This window comes from Cricetulus griseus (genome assembly GCF_003668045.3).
Source record: "Cricetulus griseus strain 17A/GY chromosome 1 unlocalized genomic scaffold, alternate assembly CriGri-PICRH-1.0 chr1_0, whole genome shotgun sequence".
In the NCBI taxonomy this organism is placed as follows: domain Eukaryota; kingdom Metazoa; phylum Chordata; class Mammalia; order Rodentia; family Cricetidae; genus Cricetulus; species Cricetulus griseus.
This window is the reverse complement of record NW_023276806.1, coordinates 248265515-248282390: the sequence shown is the minus strand read 5'-3', so window position 1 is coordinate 248282390 and position 16876 is coordinate 248265515. Positions and strand designations below refer to the sequence as shown.

Here is a 16876-nt window from a genome sequence, read left to right as displayed (position 1 = left end):
CTCTCCTCTGCTCCTGAGGCAGTCAGTCACAGAACACACACAAAGCACATCCCCACAAGAGCAGCCTGCAGTGAGGACCAGATCTGTGTCAGTGTGACAGGGTTCTGCATCTGGGGAACTGGGGTCCAGAACCCCCAAGGACCAGAGTCCTGCTGAGCTGGCCAGGGAGGGTGCTGTGGAGGAGAGTGGGTGTCTGCAGCAATCTCTTCAGGCAGCTGCTCAGGGCTGCCCAAGCTCAAGTGGCTCTAGGCTTCCAGGGTGGGGCAGGGGTGGCTGCCTCCCTCATCTAGTGAAGCCTGCACCATGAGGTGGAGAGGCACCGCGCTGTCCTTGCTAAGTGAGGTTGAGAGCATTGGTCTGGGCTCAGAGGGGGAGCCAAGGCCTGAGGTCCCTGCCCAGAGTTGCCCTTTATGAGTTCACAGGGACTTGGGTATAGAGAGGCTCCCCAGGATTCTGGGGAACCACCAAGCCAAGCACATGGCCCGAATGCAAGATATTTTTCACTTATTAATAGTTTTAAAATTTCATGTATATATGGTTCTGCCTAAATGTATGTCTGTGGTACCACATGGGTGCAGTGCCTCCTGAGGCCAGGAAAGGGTGTCAGTTAAATTATCTATTTATTTTTGAGACAGGCTCTTCCTATGTAGCCCCGGCAGGCCTTGAACTTACTGTGTAGACCAGCCTAGCCTCAAATCCACCAACGTCCACTTTAAAAAGTGACATGCATGGACTGGAGAGATGGCACTGGAAGGGCACTGACTGCTCTTCCAGAGGTCCTGAGTTCAATTCCCAGCACCCACATGATGGCTGACAGCCATCTGTAATGAGATGTAATCCTCTTTTGTCCTGTAGGGATGCATGTACGCAGAACACTCTATGTATAATAAATTAAAAAATCTTTTAAAAAGTGACTTTTAGTTAGTGTGTGGTGGTGGTGGGGTGCCATGGTGTGTGCTGTAGAGGCCAGAGGACAATTTTTGGGGTCGGCTCGGCTCGGCTCTCTCCTTTCACTGTCCATACAGAGAATGGAAGTCAGATCCTCAGGCTCAGCGCCAAGCACCTCCACCCACTGAGCCATCTCCTCAGGTCTTTCCTATTCTTCTTTAATTTTTAAATTATATTTGACTTTCGTACCTTAGGTGGGAGTTCACGTGCATACCTGTGTTAATGTCTGTGGGTATCCATGCCACAGCGCAGACATCAGGGGGCAATGTTGCAGTAGGGTCACGCCTTCTATCGAGTGGGTAACAGGGATTGAACACAAGTCCTCAGCATTGGTGTGGCAAGCCATCTCACAAGCCCTATTTTCTAAATTGAAGCATTCTTTCTTTTCTTTCTTTCTTTTTTTTTTTTGTTTTTTGTTTGTTTGTTTTTTTGAGACAAGGTTTCTCTGTGGCTTTGGAGCCTATCCTGGCACTTGCTCTGGAGACCAGGCTGGCCTCAAACTCACAGAGATCCGCCTGCCTCTGCCTCCTGAGTGCTGGGATTCAAGGCATGCACCACCAACGCCCGGCAAATTGAAACATTCTTAAAATTAAAACGAAAAGCATTTTTGAGAGCAGGTCTAATTATGTAGACCAGGCTAGCCTCAAACTCATAGAGATCCACATGCCTCTGCCTTTTGAATGCTGGGATCAAAGGTGTACACATTGCCTACCAGTGGTGGTGCCTTTAATCCCAGCACTTGGGAGGCAGAGGCAGGCGGATCTCTGAGGTTGAGGCCAGCCTGGACTCCAGAGCCAGTGCCAGGATAGCCAGGGCTACAGTGACACCATGTATTGAAAAATAAAAACAAAAAACAAACCCATCCTCTCCCTCCAAAAAAGTTGTGTGCGTATGGCTTAAACATTTCTTTTTCAGACATGATCTCACTGTGTAGCCCAGGATGTGTGGGAACTCATGGCAATGCTCCTGCCTCAGTCTCCCAAGTGCTGGGACTTCAAGTGTGCCCTGCTTCCTTGAGACCCTTGCCCTGGCAACGAGCCCAGCCTCTGGGAGATCTGGGGAAGGGTTCCTGGAGGAGGCGGCTGGTGAGGCTGGGAGAGAGTGAGCCTCAGGGGCTGAGGGAGGCAGCAACTGGCCATGGGCAGGACATGGGGACACAGGGCTTGGGTAGCCATGGGGAGGGTGTGGGTTTTCTATTCTGGCCAAAAGCGCTGGGAAGGTTGGGAGAGGGAACCAGCAGCCCAGGGATATCCTAGGATATCCTAGGAATCCTACCTAGGATAGGGTCTAGAAAGGACCAGCACACCACACGGGGATCTGATGAAAGTCTACTCCAGGTTGTTCCCGCCTGAGGCTGCTCCCCACCCAGGCCAGAGCACCCTCTTCCCGGGGCCTCACCCCCTCTCCCTCCGCTGGGCTGCCTCACCCCCTCTCCCTCCCTGTGCTGCTGAGGACCCAACGTCTGGTCTGGCCTCTCCAACGCTGAGCAGGACTGCAGATGGAACTTTGACCTCACACATGCTTCCTGAAGCTCTACCACCGGGGTCTGCTCCGTGCTGCCCAACTCAGGTCTCTCCTAAAATTGTTGGCGAATGAGTGACCAGGACTCATCATAAGTCCTGGTCACACCCACCACCCTCTCCGTTTTCAAACCGCATTCTAAAGGCCTGCAGGTGGAGCTCTGATGAGCTTAGGAACCCAGAGAGTTCCTGGTCACACCCTCCAAGGAACATCTTAGGGCGTGTTTCGCATCTAGTGTGTATAAGGCTCTGGACAGCACACACACAAAAATCCCGAATAATGTATTTCCAGAATAAAATACAGAACCCGAGCCCCGCCCCAAGGCCTTCCCTAAGCCCCACATAGGACTTTTCTATGAGCCCCGCCCAGTACCTGAGCCCCACTCTGCCCTCAGCCGAGAATGGGGAGGGCTATCTATAACGGTGGGTATTTTAGTGAGTCCTACAGGGACCAGACCCGGACGGTCCAGAGCAGGCTCGGCCGCTGTCTGTTCGCCCATCCCTACCCGTGGACCCACTCTGGTCCTGAGGCTGTGAGTTTCCCCACTTACTCTTCTGTCTGATGCTAGAGACAGGCCTTTGCGAAGCTCAGGAAGGAGACAGGCCGAGGGTTGAACCGCCCTCTGGTCCCCACCTCCCGCACTGTTCCCAGAAGGCTCGTTTTTTGTGCGGGCCCGCTGAGGTCAGCACTGGACAGCTCCTCGCCATCCAGATTCCGGGCGTGTCAACAGCCCAGAGGCTGTTTTTTGTTTTTGTTTTTGTTTTGTCTTGTTTTGTTTTTCCGAGACAGGGTTTATCCGGGGCTGTCCTGGCACCACCCCCTCTGTATTCCAGGCTGGCCCACAGAGATCAGCCTGCTTCTGCCTCTGCTTCCCGAGTGCAGCACCACCACTCAGCCAAAGTTTTGTTTTGTTTTGTTTTGTTTTGTTTTGGGGGGGGGGTGTAGGGTTGAGGAGATAGCTCCGCAAGTGCCTGCCTGAGTTCAGTCCTGGGGTCCACAGGATGGAAGGACACAACCAACTCTTGATAGTTGCCCTCTGACCTCTACTTGTAGGCCATGGTGTGTATGTGCTGCCCACAAATAAATCGATAAAAAATTAACTGCAATAAAACCATAATACCTCCCATACATACACGTGTGGTCTGAGGCCCAAGGGTTTCTCTGCACCCAGGGAAGCTGGGCTGAGGTGCGGTTCTCAGTGCTGGTCCTAGTGAGAGGTCTGCGATGCTCAGAGTCCCCTGGCAGGCAATAACCCTGCACGAGGCGCTTGCTCTTGTCTTGCTGTCTCCTTAGCGAGTCCTGGAGCCAGTGGATTCTGGAGCAGTCCCTGCCAGCCCCCTAGGTGAGGGTGTGATCCACAGACGTTTCTCAGGGACCCTGCTGCTGCCTCCATTGTACAGCTGCCTGGGGTCCTCAGGAGAGGCAGAGTCTGGAGCCCATGTGGTTTTCACCACTGGAACTCGAGGGACAGAGAGAAACCAGAGCCCAGCTCAGAGCAGGTGAGGAGCCAGGTGTGCCCGAGGAGGCAGAGTGCTAGTGCTGCCCCAGGCCCTCAAAGTTAGTTTGGGTATGCCTACTGTGTTCCAGGACTGGGGAAGAGGCAGCCATGCTCAGGCTGACAGCAGAAGTTAGTCAAGGCGAGCCAGATAAACGTGCCTAGCAGGTGGTAGAGAATATGCAGTTTGGCTGAAAGAACCTGGGGCTGGGAGGCAGAGGATGGATGTCACAAGACCTCTAGGGGTACAGTTGGTGGGACATTTTAGGGCAACAATTTGACCATATAGGCTTTTTAAAAGATCTCCAAGCCAGATGGGTATGGTTGCCCAGGTCTGTACTCTCAGCACTGGAGAGACTGAAGCTGGAAAATGGTGAGTTGCCATCCAGTTTGGGCCACAGTCTTCAAAAAGGAAGAAAGAAAGAAAGAAAGAAAGAAAGAAAGGAATCTCTGGGCTGGCATGGTGGAAGGAGAGAGCCTATCCATGTAGACCCGATCCTCACAACTATGGAATGCGTGTGTGCCTGCTTGCCCAATAAATAAATAAATAAATAAATAAATGTCATTTTAAAATTTAAAACCCTGTAACCCTGTCCTGATTAGGGTTTCTATTGCTGTGATGAAACACCATGGCCAAAAAGCAACTTGGGGAGAAAAAGGTTTATTTGGCTTATGCTTCCACAGCACTGTTCATCATGGAAGGCAGTCAGGACAGGAACTCACACAGGGCAGGCACCTCCAGTCAGAAGCTGATGCAGAGGCCATGGAGGGTGCTGCTTACTGGCTTGTTTTCCCTGGCTTGCTCAGCTGCTTTCTTGTAGAACCCAGGACCTCCAGCCCAGGGGTGGAACCTCCCACAATGGGTTGAGCCCTCCCATATCCATCACTAATTAAGAAAATGTCCCACTGGCTTGCCTACAGTCTGATTTTTTTTTTTTTTTTGAGACAGGATTTCTGTGTAGCTTTGTAGACCAGGCTGGCCTGGAACTCACAGAGATCCACCTGGAGTGCTGGGATTAAAGGCATGCGCCACCAACACCCAGCTCTACAGCCTGATCTTAAGGAGACATTTTCTCAACTGAGACTCCTTCCTCTCAGATGACTCCAGCTTGCGTCAAGTCGACATAAAACCATCCAGGACAAAGTGCTATAGGGCCGGGGCTGGAGTTCAGGTGGTAAAGGGCTTGTGTAGCTTGTATGAAGCCAGCACCGTATAAACCAGGTATGATGAAGGCAGACGGAGCAAGAGTTCAAGGGCAGCCTCAGCTCAGGGGCTGCTGGGCAGAACTGACACTCAGGCTGGTGTGGAAACAGACGGGGCTGGGGTGGGCAGAATCTGAGTTGCAGCACCAGTGTGAGGAACAAGATGGGAGCTCAGCCTATCATTGTGGGCACTAATGTGTCACAGTGGTTTTGATTTCCCCTGCCGAGCCTCCCACTGTATAATGTAGAAAACAGGGTTTGTGGCAATTTAGCACTGTCCAGTGAGGACTGAGTGGAAGGCAGGACTGAGGGACAAAGTGGGGCTTTAAACCTTCAAGGAGAGTGAAACGTAGTGCACAGCTTTAATCCCATCACCTCAGAAGTAGAGGCAGGAGGATGTCTGTGAGTTCCAAACCAGCCTGAATTACAAAGTGAGATCCTTAGCCACTGTTCCATTGCTGAGAAGAGACACCATGACCAAGGTAACTTTTTTTGTTGTTGGTTTTGTTTTGTTTTGTTTTGTTTTTTCTTTTTGTTTTTCGAGACAGGGTTTCTCTGTGGCTTTGGAGGCTGTCCTGGAACTAGCTCTTGTAGAACAGGCTAGTCTCGAACTCACAGTGATCCACCTGCCTCTGCCTCCCGAGTGCTGGGATTAAAGGCGTCGCTACCACCACCCAGCTGACCAAGGTAACTTATAAAAGAATGTATGGCTTACAGTCCGTGATCATCATGGTGGGGAGCGTGCAGCCCGAAGGCAGGCATGGTGCTGGAGCAATAGCTGAGAGCTCACATCTGATCCTTAGGCAGGAGGCAGACAGATGGAGAAAGACTGCCAGGCCTGGGCTTTTTCTTTGTTTTGATCCGCCGGCCTCTGCCTCCTGAGTGCTGGGATTAAAGGCGAGCACCACCAATGCCTGGCCAGGCCTGGGCTTTTTCTTTGTTTTTTGTTTTTTTGTTTGTTTTGTTTTGTTTTGTTTTCCTAGACAGGATTTCTCTATGTAACAGCTCTGGCTGCCCTCAAACTCACAGAGATCCACCTGCCCCTGCCTCTAGCGCTGGGATTAAAGGTATGCACTGTGGGGGACCAAAGTATTTCTGCTATGGAATATTTTGAGATTCAGCCTTGGGTCTCACTAAACATGGAGCACTGGAAAGCTCCTGCCCACTAGCCCACTAGCAGTTCCATCGACTGGGGACCAAGCACTCAAGCATACAGCATATGAGCCTGTGAGGGAAGTTCTCATTTCAGACCCCACAGACCCTGTCTCAGAATGAAAGCCCAACCAGAGAGGGGGAGGAGAAAGAGGGGGGAAAGGAGAGACAGCACAAGACAGAAAGAGGGAGAGAGGGAAAGGGAGAACAAGACAGAGAGACTGAGAGAGAGAGCAAGACAGAGAGAGGAAGAGAGAAGGAGAGAGGGAAAAAGAGAGGGGGGAGAGAGAGAGAGAGAGAGAGAGAGAGAGAGAGAGAGAGAGAGCATGCAGAGGGGGCAGAGAGATTTTCTTTCTTTCACCATGTGGGTCTCAGGGACCAAGCTCAGTCCTCAGGCTTAGTGGTAAGTGCCTGCACAGACTAAGCTGCTGCCCTGGGACAGGGACAGTGCTGGAATGGCTTCCATGTTACATACCCTCATAACAGCTCCTGAGGCCTATTCTTGCCAGTCGCTTCCCAGCACAGTACCGTCAAGGGACTTCCACCAAGCCTGAGGCATGGTAGTGTCATCGCCATCTCCTCCCGCTCCACGCCCGTCCGGCCTGCCAGTGCTGTCTACTCACTTACCCTTCTGCTAATTAAGATGGAAAGTGTCCTTGCAGCTCTCTGCCACTCTCCGGGAAATTCCCCCTGAGACTAGGAGGGGTGGTGAGTGGGATCCTGAGTTTTCTAGAACTGGGAGGGGTGAGACTAGATGGAGGTTTGAGGCAGGAATCGCGGTTGCAAGGTGGAGCCCTGGGGTGTCTTGGGGGCCAATGAGATCTCGTGGCCTGCCGAGGGTGTGAGCCTATAAAACCCGGGGGTGTCTGCGGTGTGCTGCTGGCCGCCCTGAGCTCACAGCAAGGTGGGTGTCCAATGTAGCTCTTTAGCTCGGTGGGGTGGGGACGCCCTTAGAGGTCTTAGCACAGCAGGGTGCTCGTGAGAAGTGGCTGGCTTCCCTCTGTCCCCGCGTTAGCTCTTGGGATCTCTGGCCTGTGACTCTGTGTGCGCGTCTGCTCCTTCTGGGATCCCTCTCCTGCCGGCTGGGGCTGGACCTTCGAACCTGCCTGCCTTGTGTCTCCGGGGACCAGACCCTGAATCTAGGCTTCTCGCTCAAGTGCCCGGGTGGGGGCGTCGGTGACGGGTGGGCGCAGCCTCGCGTCTGAGCCCTGCGATCTTCCGCGCCTGGCTTCAGCGCCGCCACCGCGGAGAGGGAGGCTCCGTGGGGTGGGACCCCGGCTCTGTGCACAGCCTCTCCGGGGCCACCCACAGTCTCTTTCCTTTGCTTGGCTTCGGAGGGGCGCATGGAGACCTCGGGTGTCGGCCGCGCAGGGGTCCCCCGGGCCCCGAACCACCTGTGGCGGCAGCCCCGGCGCCCCATCCGCATCCAGCGGCGCTTCCACTCGGACCCGGAGCCCAGCGAGCGGCCTGCGCTCGTGAAGTCCCGGCGCTCATGGCCCAGCTCCTTCCACCGCCGGTAGGTGGTGGGGCAGGGCCTGTCTGAGAAGGCGGGACATGGGGCGGGGCCAGTTTGGGGGGTGCCATCTACTGAGGGGGCGCGACCTGGAGCGAGTGGGCGGGACTGACACGGATGGGTTTGCTCGAGGAGGAAGGGCAGTCTAGTTCCTTACACAAAGTGGGCGGGACCTGGAGGAGATGGGTGGGACCTTATGAAGTGGGCGTGGCCTGTAGTGGGAGGGGCGGGGTGTCAGACTTGGGGAGACACACGTTGGGCGAGGGAAGGTCCTGCCTAGCCTTTAGGAAGGCAGGGTCGGTGGGGCAAGCCTGGAAGAGACGGGCAAGGCATGAGAGCGTGGTCTGCAGACGGCTGAGGGTGTTGAGCGCATGCAGAGGTGTGCATTGGTTGGGTGCAGAAGCATCCTGATCTCTCTGGAGGTGTGGCAGGGGCGGAGCCTGAGGTTTGTGGGCGGGGTCAGTGGGCTGGGGTCTGAGATGAGCAGCCCACACTAGTGTGAAGTGTCCGGGCTCTTTGGCAGGTGGGGTGTGGGCGTGACCTGGAGGCGATGGAGCATATTGTGGAGGGCTGTGGGGCCAGGGCCTTCTGTGGGGGGATGCTGGGCTGGTGGGGTGTGGAAGGGTCAGGGCTACTCCTGGGGATCACATGGGGAGCCTGTGGTATGAGAAGGCACCTTGCCGGAAAAACTGTGTCTAGGTGATGTAGCCTTGGAAGTGGGTGGTGGTGCATGGTTTACTGTGGATCTGGGTGACTCAGGGTGCCCAGTGCCGTGGGCTCCTGGTGTGTCTGTGGCTCCTACAGGACAGCCTGGACAGTGCCCTACCGCCTGTTGTGAGTCTCCTGTCATTTGTGTCTCTGTGGGTCCCCACTCGAGTGTGTCACACAAAGTTGTGTCCCCATCTGAGTTTTTTGGGGGGTGGCCATGTGTGTGTCGGCAGCTGGGTGGGGCTGTCCTTGCTGGGCTTCAGAGGGGAGTGCTGCTCTGGAATGTCTGAAGGTGTTCTGCAAACCCCTCCTAGCATCTAAGTGGCCCTTAGGTTGCTAAGGAAGAATAGGACCCACAGCAATTCACCCATGGCCTGCCACTTGCCTCAGTCTTGAGGGCCAGAACACAGGTCAGTTCTTGCATTTAAGAAGGATTTGGGAGTCAAGGGGTGGTGGTAGCGCACGCCTTTAGTCCCAGGGCTCAGGAGGCAGAGGCAGGTAGATCTCTGTGAGGGGAGGCCAGCCTGGATTGCAGAGTTGCAGGGCAGCCTGATCTACATTGGAAGACATTGAGAAAAGAAGGAAGAGGAGGGGGCAACCCTGGAGGGATGCTTCAGTAGTGTGCTCTCTCCAAGAGGATGTGAGCTCAGGGGTGATCCGACATACTGATCCCACACATCTAATTTTAAAAGTAGTAAGAATAAATTATAGCCAGTCGTGGTGGCACACACCTTTGATCCCAGAACTTGGGGGCAGAGGCAGGCGAATCTCTATGAGTTCGAGGCCAGCCTGGTCTACAGAGCAAGTGCCAGGACAGCCAGGGCTACACAGAGAAACCCTGTCTGGAAAAACAAAATAAACAAAACATAAAAAGGAAAGGAAGAGGAACTGAGGCTGTCTCCGGCTGCACTGGGAGATCACTCACCTACCATGCTTGAAGCCCTGGGCTCCACACACCTTCCTCTCAGCACTGGAACTGGAGGCAAGGGCATCGTCACAGTCATCCGCAGCTGCATAGCCAGTTTAAGGCCAGCCTGGGCTACATGGAACCCTGTCTAAAAAGGAAAAAAGAAAGCAGTGGGGCTTATAAACTCCTGCTTCTAGAACAAGGCATGTGGGATTGTGAGAAACTGGAGAGATTCCACCGTGGAGACAGCAGACAGCATGTGTGTGTGAGAAAGACAGAGAGAGGGAGAGAGAGAGAGAGAGGAGAGAGAGAGGGAGGAGAGAGAGGGAGGAGAGAGAGCCTCCGTGTGTGTGTGTGTGTGTGTGTGTGTGTGTGTGTGTGTGTGTATGAATAGAGAGACAGAAAAGAGGCAGAGAACCTCCCTGTGTGTGTGTGCCGGTATGCATGTTGTGTTTGTGTGAGGCAGCCTCCATGCGTGCGTGCATGTGTGTGTGTGTGAGAGAGAGAGAGAGAGAGCCTCCCTGTGTGTGTGTAAGAGACAGACAGACAGACAGAGACAGCCTCCCTGTGTGTAAGAGAGAGAGAGAGAGACAGACAGACAGACAGACAGAGACAGCCTCCCTGTGTGTAAGAGAGAGAGAGAGAGACAGACAGACAGACAGAGACAGCCTCCCTGTGTGTGTGAGAGAGAGACAGAGCCTCCCTGTGTGTGTGTGTGAGAGAGAGAGAGACAGACAGACAGACAGACAGACAGACAGAGACAGCCTCCTTGTGTGTGTGAGAGAGACAGAGAGACAGAGCCTCCCTGTGTGTGTGTGTATGTGTGTGTGAGAGAGAGAGAGATAGACAGACAGACAGAGACAGCTTCCCTGTGTGTGTGTGAGAGAGACAGAGTCTCCCTGTGTGTGTGTGTGTGCCTGTATGCATGTGTGTTTGTGTGAGACAGCCTCTGTGTGTGTGTGTGTGTGTGTGTGTGTGTGTGTGTGTGTGTGTGTGTGTGTGTGTGTCTCCATCTGTGGCTATGTCTCCAGAACCAGGCACAGTCATTGGTGGGTCTGGGAAGAAGCCCTTGGACAGAACAAGCTCCCAGGTTAAAGTCCAGCCTAGGAAACTTAGACGGCATCCCTTCCCGCTCTGAGAAAGCTGTGTTCATGGAGCATCGAGCACCACACAGCCTGTGACCCTGCTTCTAGCACCCTGGAGAGGCACAGATGGTTCCTTCAGCCTAGGGGACTGGGTCTGCCTTCCCAGGTGACCCAGCAGGGCCTGCTCCACCCCTTCCAATGACTCATGATTTTCCATTTTCAAGAAAGAACAAACACATTTCCTTTGGGCTTCCTGTGGTGTGGGGAGGGGAGACCCCCACCTGGCTTAGCCACTAGTGTGTGTGCTTCACACAGCCATGTGGGAGGGAGGGAGGGGCTCACCCCATGGGAGTCAAGGTCATGGCTGAGAGGCAGACGCTCTGGTCCATTTGAGGCCCCTCACACAGGAAGGTCAGGACACCTTGTTCAAAAAGCATTTATGAAGCACCTACTGCTTACCAGGTATGGATTGAGAACCTACAAAGAGGGGCTCACGGGTGGCTTGGTGGGAGTCCTAGGGTATAAGTCAGGCAGGCCCAGCTGGAAGGTGTGAGCACGGTGTGCTTCAGCAAAGGAGTGAACAAGTGAACCAGGGTGATCAGAGAGAAAGGTGTGCTCGGCACAGGGAGCAGAGGCTGCAGACCTTCAGATGGAAGGGTGTGGCAGGAGACTGGAAGAGGAGACTTCCTGCTTCTTCCAAGTGAGTTGGAATAGGAGCACCTATTCGCTGTCTGGCACTGAGGGTATGGCTGGAAGCAAAGCAGACTGGCCTTACCCTTGTGCGACTTGGGCTGGCTGGATCCTGGAACAGCAGATGGAGATGCTGGAACCCAGGCAGCTAAGAGAACACAGCAGAGGCAGGCTGCACAGATGTGAATTCAAGCTGAGGTTGATGGAGAGCCATAGGAAGGTCCAGAGGAAGGCGGCTCTGCTCTGTTCAGTTTCTTTCTTTCTTTCTTTCTTTCTTTGATGCCAATCCCAGTTATTTATTTATTTATTTATTTATTTATTTATTTATTTATTTATTTATTTGGTTTTTCAAGATAGGGTTTCTCTGTGTAGCTTTGGAGCCTATCCTGGCACTCACTCTGGAGACCAGGCTGGCCTCAAACAGAGATCCTCCTGCCTCTGCCTCCCGAGTGCTGGGATTAAAGGTGTGCGCCACCAACTCTTGGCTCTGTTGTTTCTTTGTTTCTGGGCCTCCTGGTAACAGAGGAGAAAAGTGCTCACCTTGGGGAAAGGGTATTCAAATAGAAAGGAATGAAGGCAGTGGGGTGTTGAGGGCACTAGAGGCTTTGGGACTCCCTAAAGTCACACAGCAATGTGGATTCAGGACAGGATAAGGGCCACTCACCTGTGCCCTCACTTCTAGTCATGGTCCCTTACCTAGCAGGACTGTAACTCTTGAAGCTCGCAGGAGCCAGACTTGGAACATCCAGCCCGGGCTTGTGGCTTCTACTCTGTGGCCATTTCTCTGTATCAAAAGCTACTAATAAGACATGACTGGGACTGGAGAGATGGCTCAGTGGTTAAGAGCACTGACTGTTCTTCCAGAGGTCCTGAGTTCAATTCCCAGCAACCACATGGTGGCTCACAACCACCTTGAATGAGATCTGGTGCCTTCTGCTGGCATGCAGGCAGAAGACTGTATACATAATAAATAAATAAAATCTTTTTAAAAAAGACATGACTGGGGGCTGAAGAGATGGCTCAGCGGTTAAGAGCATTGACTGTTCTTCCAGAGGTCCTGAGTTCAATTCCCAGCAACCACATGGTGACTCACAAACACCTTAAATGAGATCTTGTGCCCTCTGCTGGCATGCGGGCAGGAGACTGTATAGACTGTATACATAATAAATAAATAAAATCTTTAAAAAAAAAAAAGAAAAAAAAAGACATGACTGTTGGAGCCATTAATGAAATACAAATTTGACTCCGTGAATGAAGCAGTCATCCTACAGCCATTAATACAATGTTAATGCTAGGCTGGCTGCTGGGACTGCAGAGGGATGGATAATTAGTTAATGAATTAAATGGAAGAAGCTTGGACACAGGAGTTCGCTGACCTGGGATCCTGCAAATTCACTCTGTCATTCATAGCTATGTGACCTCAGGCAAATGGCCCAACCTCTCTGCCCCTGCCAGCTTTTGGTACCATACAGATCTCATCGTTGTCTTCACTTTCTATTTTCCATGATTTTGAGGGTGGAACTGAATGCCCCTGGGACCACAGTGATCTTCCCTTAGGCCTGGAGTGATGTCAGGACTCCCTGGACCCTGGCTGGAGACCTCTGCTCTCTGGGGAATGGCTATAATTAGCTGGGGCCCAGCAGCCACAGATGGTATTTTCATCTTGGTCTCAGTAAAGTCTGTTCCCAGCAGGTGTCGGGTTGGGGATTCATGGGTTGGAAGGGCTCCCCGGTGTCTGAGCCTCCTCACACATGGGGCCGCATGACCCATCTGAACCGTCACTTAGGTCCCCACTGAAGTCTCACTCCATAGCCATTCACCTTAGATCCCCAGGGTGACTGGAAATCTGGGTGTCATCTTGCTGGGAACACAGAGGACTGGCTAAGCTGCAGGGCGTGGGTCCCCAAACAGCCGTCTGTACCGTCTTAGCCTGCCCATTGGGCATTCTGTGACACGCATGAGCCTCAGTTTCCCCTTTTGTCAAATGCGACTAGATTCTGTGACTCCTGGAGACTTCACAGACCTGTCTCACTGTTGGCGGGTGGGGACATCTGGAGCAGCCCCTGCGGAAGCTCTTCAGGCGGATGTTTGTCGGGGAGACAGCCTAGCTATTGAAATGATCCAGATGCAGGGCCTGGGGAACGTCAGAGCCAATGGGGTCATGCTGGGACCTGGGAGCTGGAGCCGGGCTGCAGTGTTGCCGACCACCGACCAGGGAAGCCCAGTGCCTCATTTTCCCTCTCCTGGTCCAATCTCAGGGGTGTCCTCACCCAAGAATAGATCTGAATCACTGTGGGCTGTGGCAGCCCCTACCTCGGAGATCTCTCCCTACGAAAGGACATCCTTCTCCCATCCTCCACATCACTCTGTGAGACAGGTTCTCACTTTGAAGTCCACAGGTGCCCCAGCGATGGAATGGCAGGTGTGAGGCAGTTCTCAGCCCAGACACCTGCACCAACCCTTAAGCCAGGATTTGGTGGCATACATCTATCTTCCCAGCACTCAGGAGGCTCAGACAGGAGGATTACCATGAGTTTGCAATCAGCCTGGGCTACAGAGTGAGTTCAAAGTCAACTTAGGCAACCTGAGGCCCCGTCTTTAAAAGAAAAAATTAGTAAATAAATATATAACTAAAAATAGAGTTAGCGAACAGAGTAGAGCGTGTGCTGTGCCTCAGTTTCCCCCAGGCGCCAGGGTGGGAGACACACAGCGATGGGAGGGGCCTGGTCCTCGGCTCCGCCCCGAGCATCTAAAAAGGCCCCGATTCCCGGGTCCCGCCTCAGCCCGGCCATGCAGTGCCCCTCTGCGCCTGACTCCCCGCGGGGGTCCCCGCGCGGCTCCCCCGCACTCTTCCGGAAGCTGCTGATGAACCAGAGCATCCGCCTGCAGCGCCGCTTCACGGTGGCCCATCCGCTTTGGTGAGGCGAGCAAGCGGGGTCCGGGACAAGAACCTGGGGGCCAGGCAGGGGCAGCGCAGCCACGCTGGGGCCCGCCGCCCGCCCCTCCTCCTGCCCTGCCCTGCCTCCGTCTCCGCGGGTGACTGTCTGTCTGTGTCTGTCCGTCTGTCCCCTTCACCAGGGCCCCTCTGCGGCTGTGCGGCTCTGCACGTCTCCTCCCGACCCGGTCGACCTAGGGCGCGCGGGGCGGGGACGGGGACGGGCAGGGCCGACCGACGTCCCACCCCTCGGGGACCCTGGTGGTCTTGTGGGGATCGGGGCTGTAGGGTCGGATGGAGGCTTGTGCGAGCTCCGGGCCGGGTCCCTTTCGGGGCTCGACCCCTGCCGGTGCTGAGGAGCGCTGACCCGGCGGGCGTGGCGTGTTCGCGGTCACAGTGCGCGCTGCGGCCAGCCCCGAGCATTCCCGGGGCGGCGACTGCGTGCGCGCTGGCCGAGCGCAGCTCCACACAGCAGTCTAGCGGCTGGACCGCGAGCCCCGGCTCCAGGGTGCGAAGGCAGTGCCCGTCTGGTACCCAAAAGTGAGGCGGGGCCTCTGCAGGTTGGACCCGAAAGCCGGTCTGAGGTTCCTCTGAGGCTCGGTGCCTCAGTTTACCCGTCTGGCCCACGCGCCGTTCCCACAGCCGGAACCCGGACCTCTCCCCGTGCCGTTCGCGTCATGGAACGGCCGCCTGACCCCGCCAACCCCGTCTAAGTTTAGAGCAGAAAGAAAAGCAGCGTCCCGGCCCGCCCGAGGGCTGAATTCGAACCCAGCACCCCGTAGGTGCCCTGCTTCCGTTTTTCCCGTCGTCCCGAAGTGGGACGCGGAAGGGGGCCGCCCCCGCAGGCACTGGGATGACCCCAGGGCGCCCTGAGCCTAGGACAGGGAAGAGGACGAAGCCCCACAGCGACGCCACGAAGCTCGTCCGTTCCTTGCTGCCCTCCCCGCGTCCTCCCCCTCCTCCTCCCCCGAGGGCATCTGGCGGGACCCGGCCGAGGGTGCACGACCCCATCCGAACTGGTCCAAGCGTCCTCGGAAACAGTGGATTGCGCCCTGTGACTCGGGGCAGCCCTCCCGCCCCGTTTCCGCCCCACACTCCTCTCTTTAGAAGTTTGTCTGTCTCCTGAAAGTGTGTGCGCGTCTCAAGCGTGGGAAGCCAGAAGAGGGTGTCGGACCCCCGAGAATGGAGTCACAGTTGGGAGCCCTATGGGGGAGGCGAACCTGCACCCCGCATCCCCTTGACCTCTGACCCCAAGGAGAGGAACAGAGAGGCCCTGGGGTCGCAGAAGGGGGGGGGACTCCACAGGGGGCGCGGTCGGTGGGCGGGGCTTGTGGGGCGGGGCTACACTCCCTAGGCTGCGGTTAAGCAGGACTTGTGGTCTCTGCCAGTTGTCTCTGCAGCAGGAAGAACCCCAGACGGACATGCGGGATGGAGGTGGGAGGCTGCGGGCCCAGGGAGGATGCGACCGACGAACACATGTTCTCTGCCCCCTGACGCTACCTTTCTGTCCCTGCCTTCAGCTTTGACCTGGAAAATGGGTTTGCGAGCAGCCGGGGCCCCCTGGACCCTCAGTCTGGCCGCGTGCTCCAGCCCCCTGGCCAGCACGGCCTGCGGCGCGAGTCCTTCCTGTACCGCTCCGAGAGCGACCATGAGCCTTCACCCAAGGCCGTGTCCCGGAACTCCTCGGTGGCCAGCGACGTGTGAGGCCCCTTCCTCCTTTTAGCAAGTTCTTCCAAGGAACCCTTTAAGTGAGGTTTTGATGTTGAAGCAGGCATTTCCCAGAGCATTACGGTTAATGTCTAGCATATAACAAATACCAATAGTTTGTTGGGGACAGAATAGCACACTAATCTGTGAACAGTAAGGCCAATTAGCAACTGAACAAATACTTGTATTTGAGCTCCCTAGTAGCTGTGATGAAAAGGGAACAATTACTTCTGTCCTGACTCTAAGACCCCTTACTGTCCTTGGGGCTCAGTTTCCCCACTTTAGAAGTGGATAACGTGGAGGACTGGTTGGGGAGGTTGTAGTTTTCTCTGGGAAGCCAGAACCAGAGGGCCCAAGGCAGGAATCATGAGGGGAGGGCTTTGTGAAGCCAGCAGATGTCCTCAGTGGTGGCCTCCCTGCAGGCATGGAGAAGACATGATTGTCACGCCCTTTGCTCAGGTGGGTGTCCTCCGCCCACGCCCCTCTGCCGGGGAACATGCAGGGGGAGCTGGGCCTCCGCTTACAGCTGAACACTGCCTTCGCCACAGGTCCTGGCCAGTCTCAGGACAGTTCGAAGCAATGTGGCCGCCCTTGCCCATGGCCCAGGCAGGTACTGCGGAAGAGGCCTGGAGGCATGGGGTCTTTTGGGGGTGGAGGTAATGGGGGACTGGGAGGGTTGGGCAGGTTTGGAAGGACCTGGCAAGGTGAACCCTCTATGACTTCCCTGTCTGCAGGCAGCCGCTCCTGGGGACCCCTCCCTGTAGCAGCCAGCCTGCCGCCCCCACAGGTATGCTCCCCCACTCACACCATTTGAGTCCTTTCTGCCTGCTCTTGGACTGCGGCTCATTCATCCCCAAAACCACCTTTGCACCCAACTCCCCCCCGCCCCGCCCGCCCACATTACAAACCAGAGAGGATAGCGGCCTGTCTGGGTCACCCAGCCACTCACAGAAGGCTGTGGAACTGTGGCCTTGGGCTCCAGGGGTTGAGGTACGGAGATGGGAACGGCACC

General features: G+C 55.2%; 1 protein-coding gene across 1 annotated transcript in view; it reads left to right on the top strand.

Moving 5' to 3' along the window:
* Nucleotides 1-303: 303 nt before the first annotated feature.
* Pde4c (phosphodiesterase 4C) overlaps nucleotides 304-16876 on the top strand; it is a 26926-nt gene continuing 10353 nt past the window's right edge. Inside the window, exons 1-6 of the mRNA XM_027394734.2 lie at nucleotides 304-342; nucleotides 3763-3968; nucleotides 15678-15857; nucleotides 16287-16323; nucleotides 16413-16474; nucleotides 16599-16651. Of these exons, the coding sequence (XP_027250535.2) occupies nucleotides 304-342; nucleotides 3763-3968; nucleotides 15678-15857; nucleotides 16287-16323; nucleotides 16413-16474; nucleotides 16599-16651 (577 nt within the window). The remainder of the gene's footprint in view (nucleotides 343-3762; nucleotides 3969-15677; nucleotides 15858-16286; nucleotides 16324-16412; nucleotides 16475-16598; nucleotides 16652-16876) is intronic.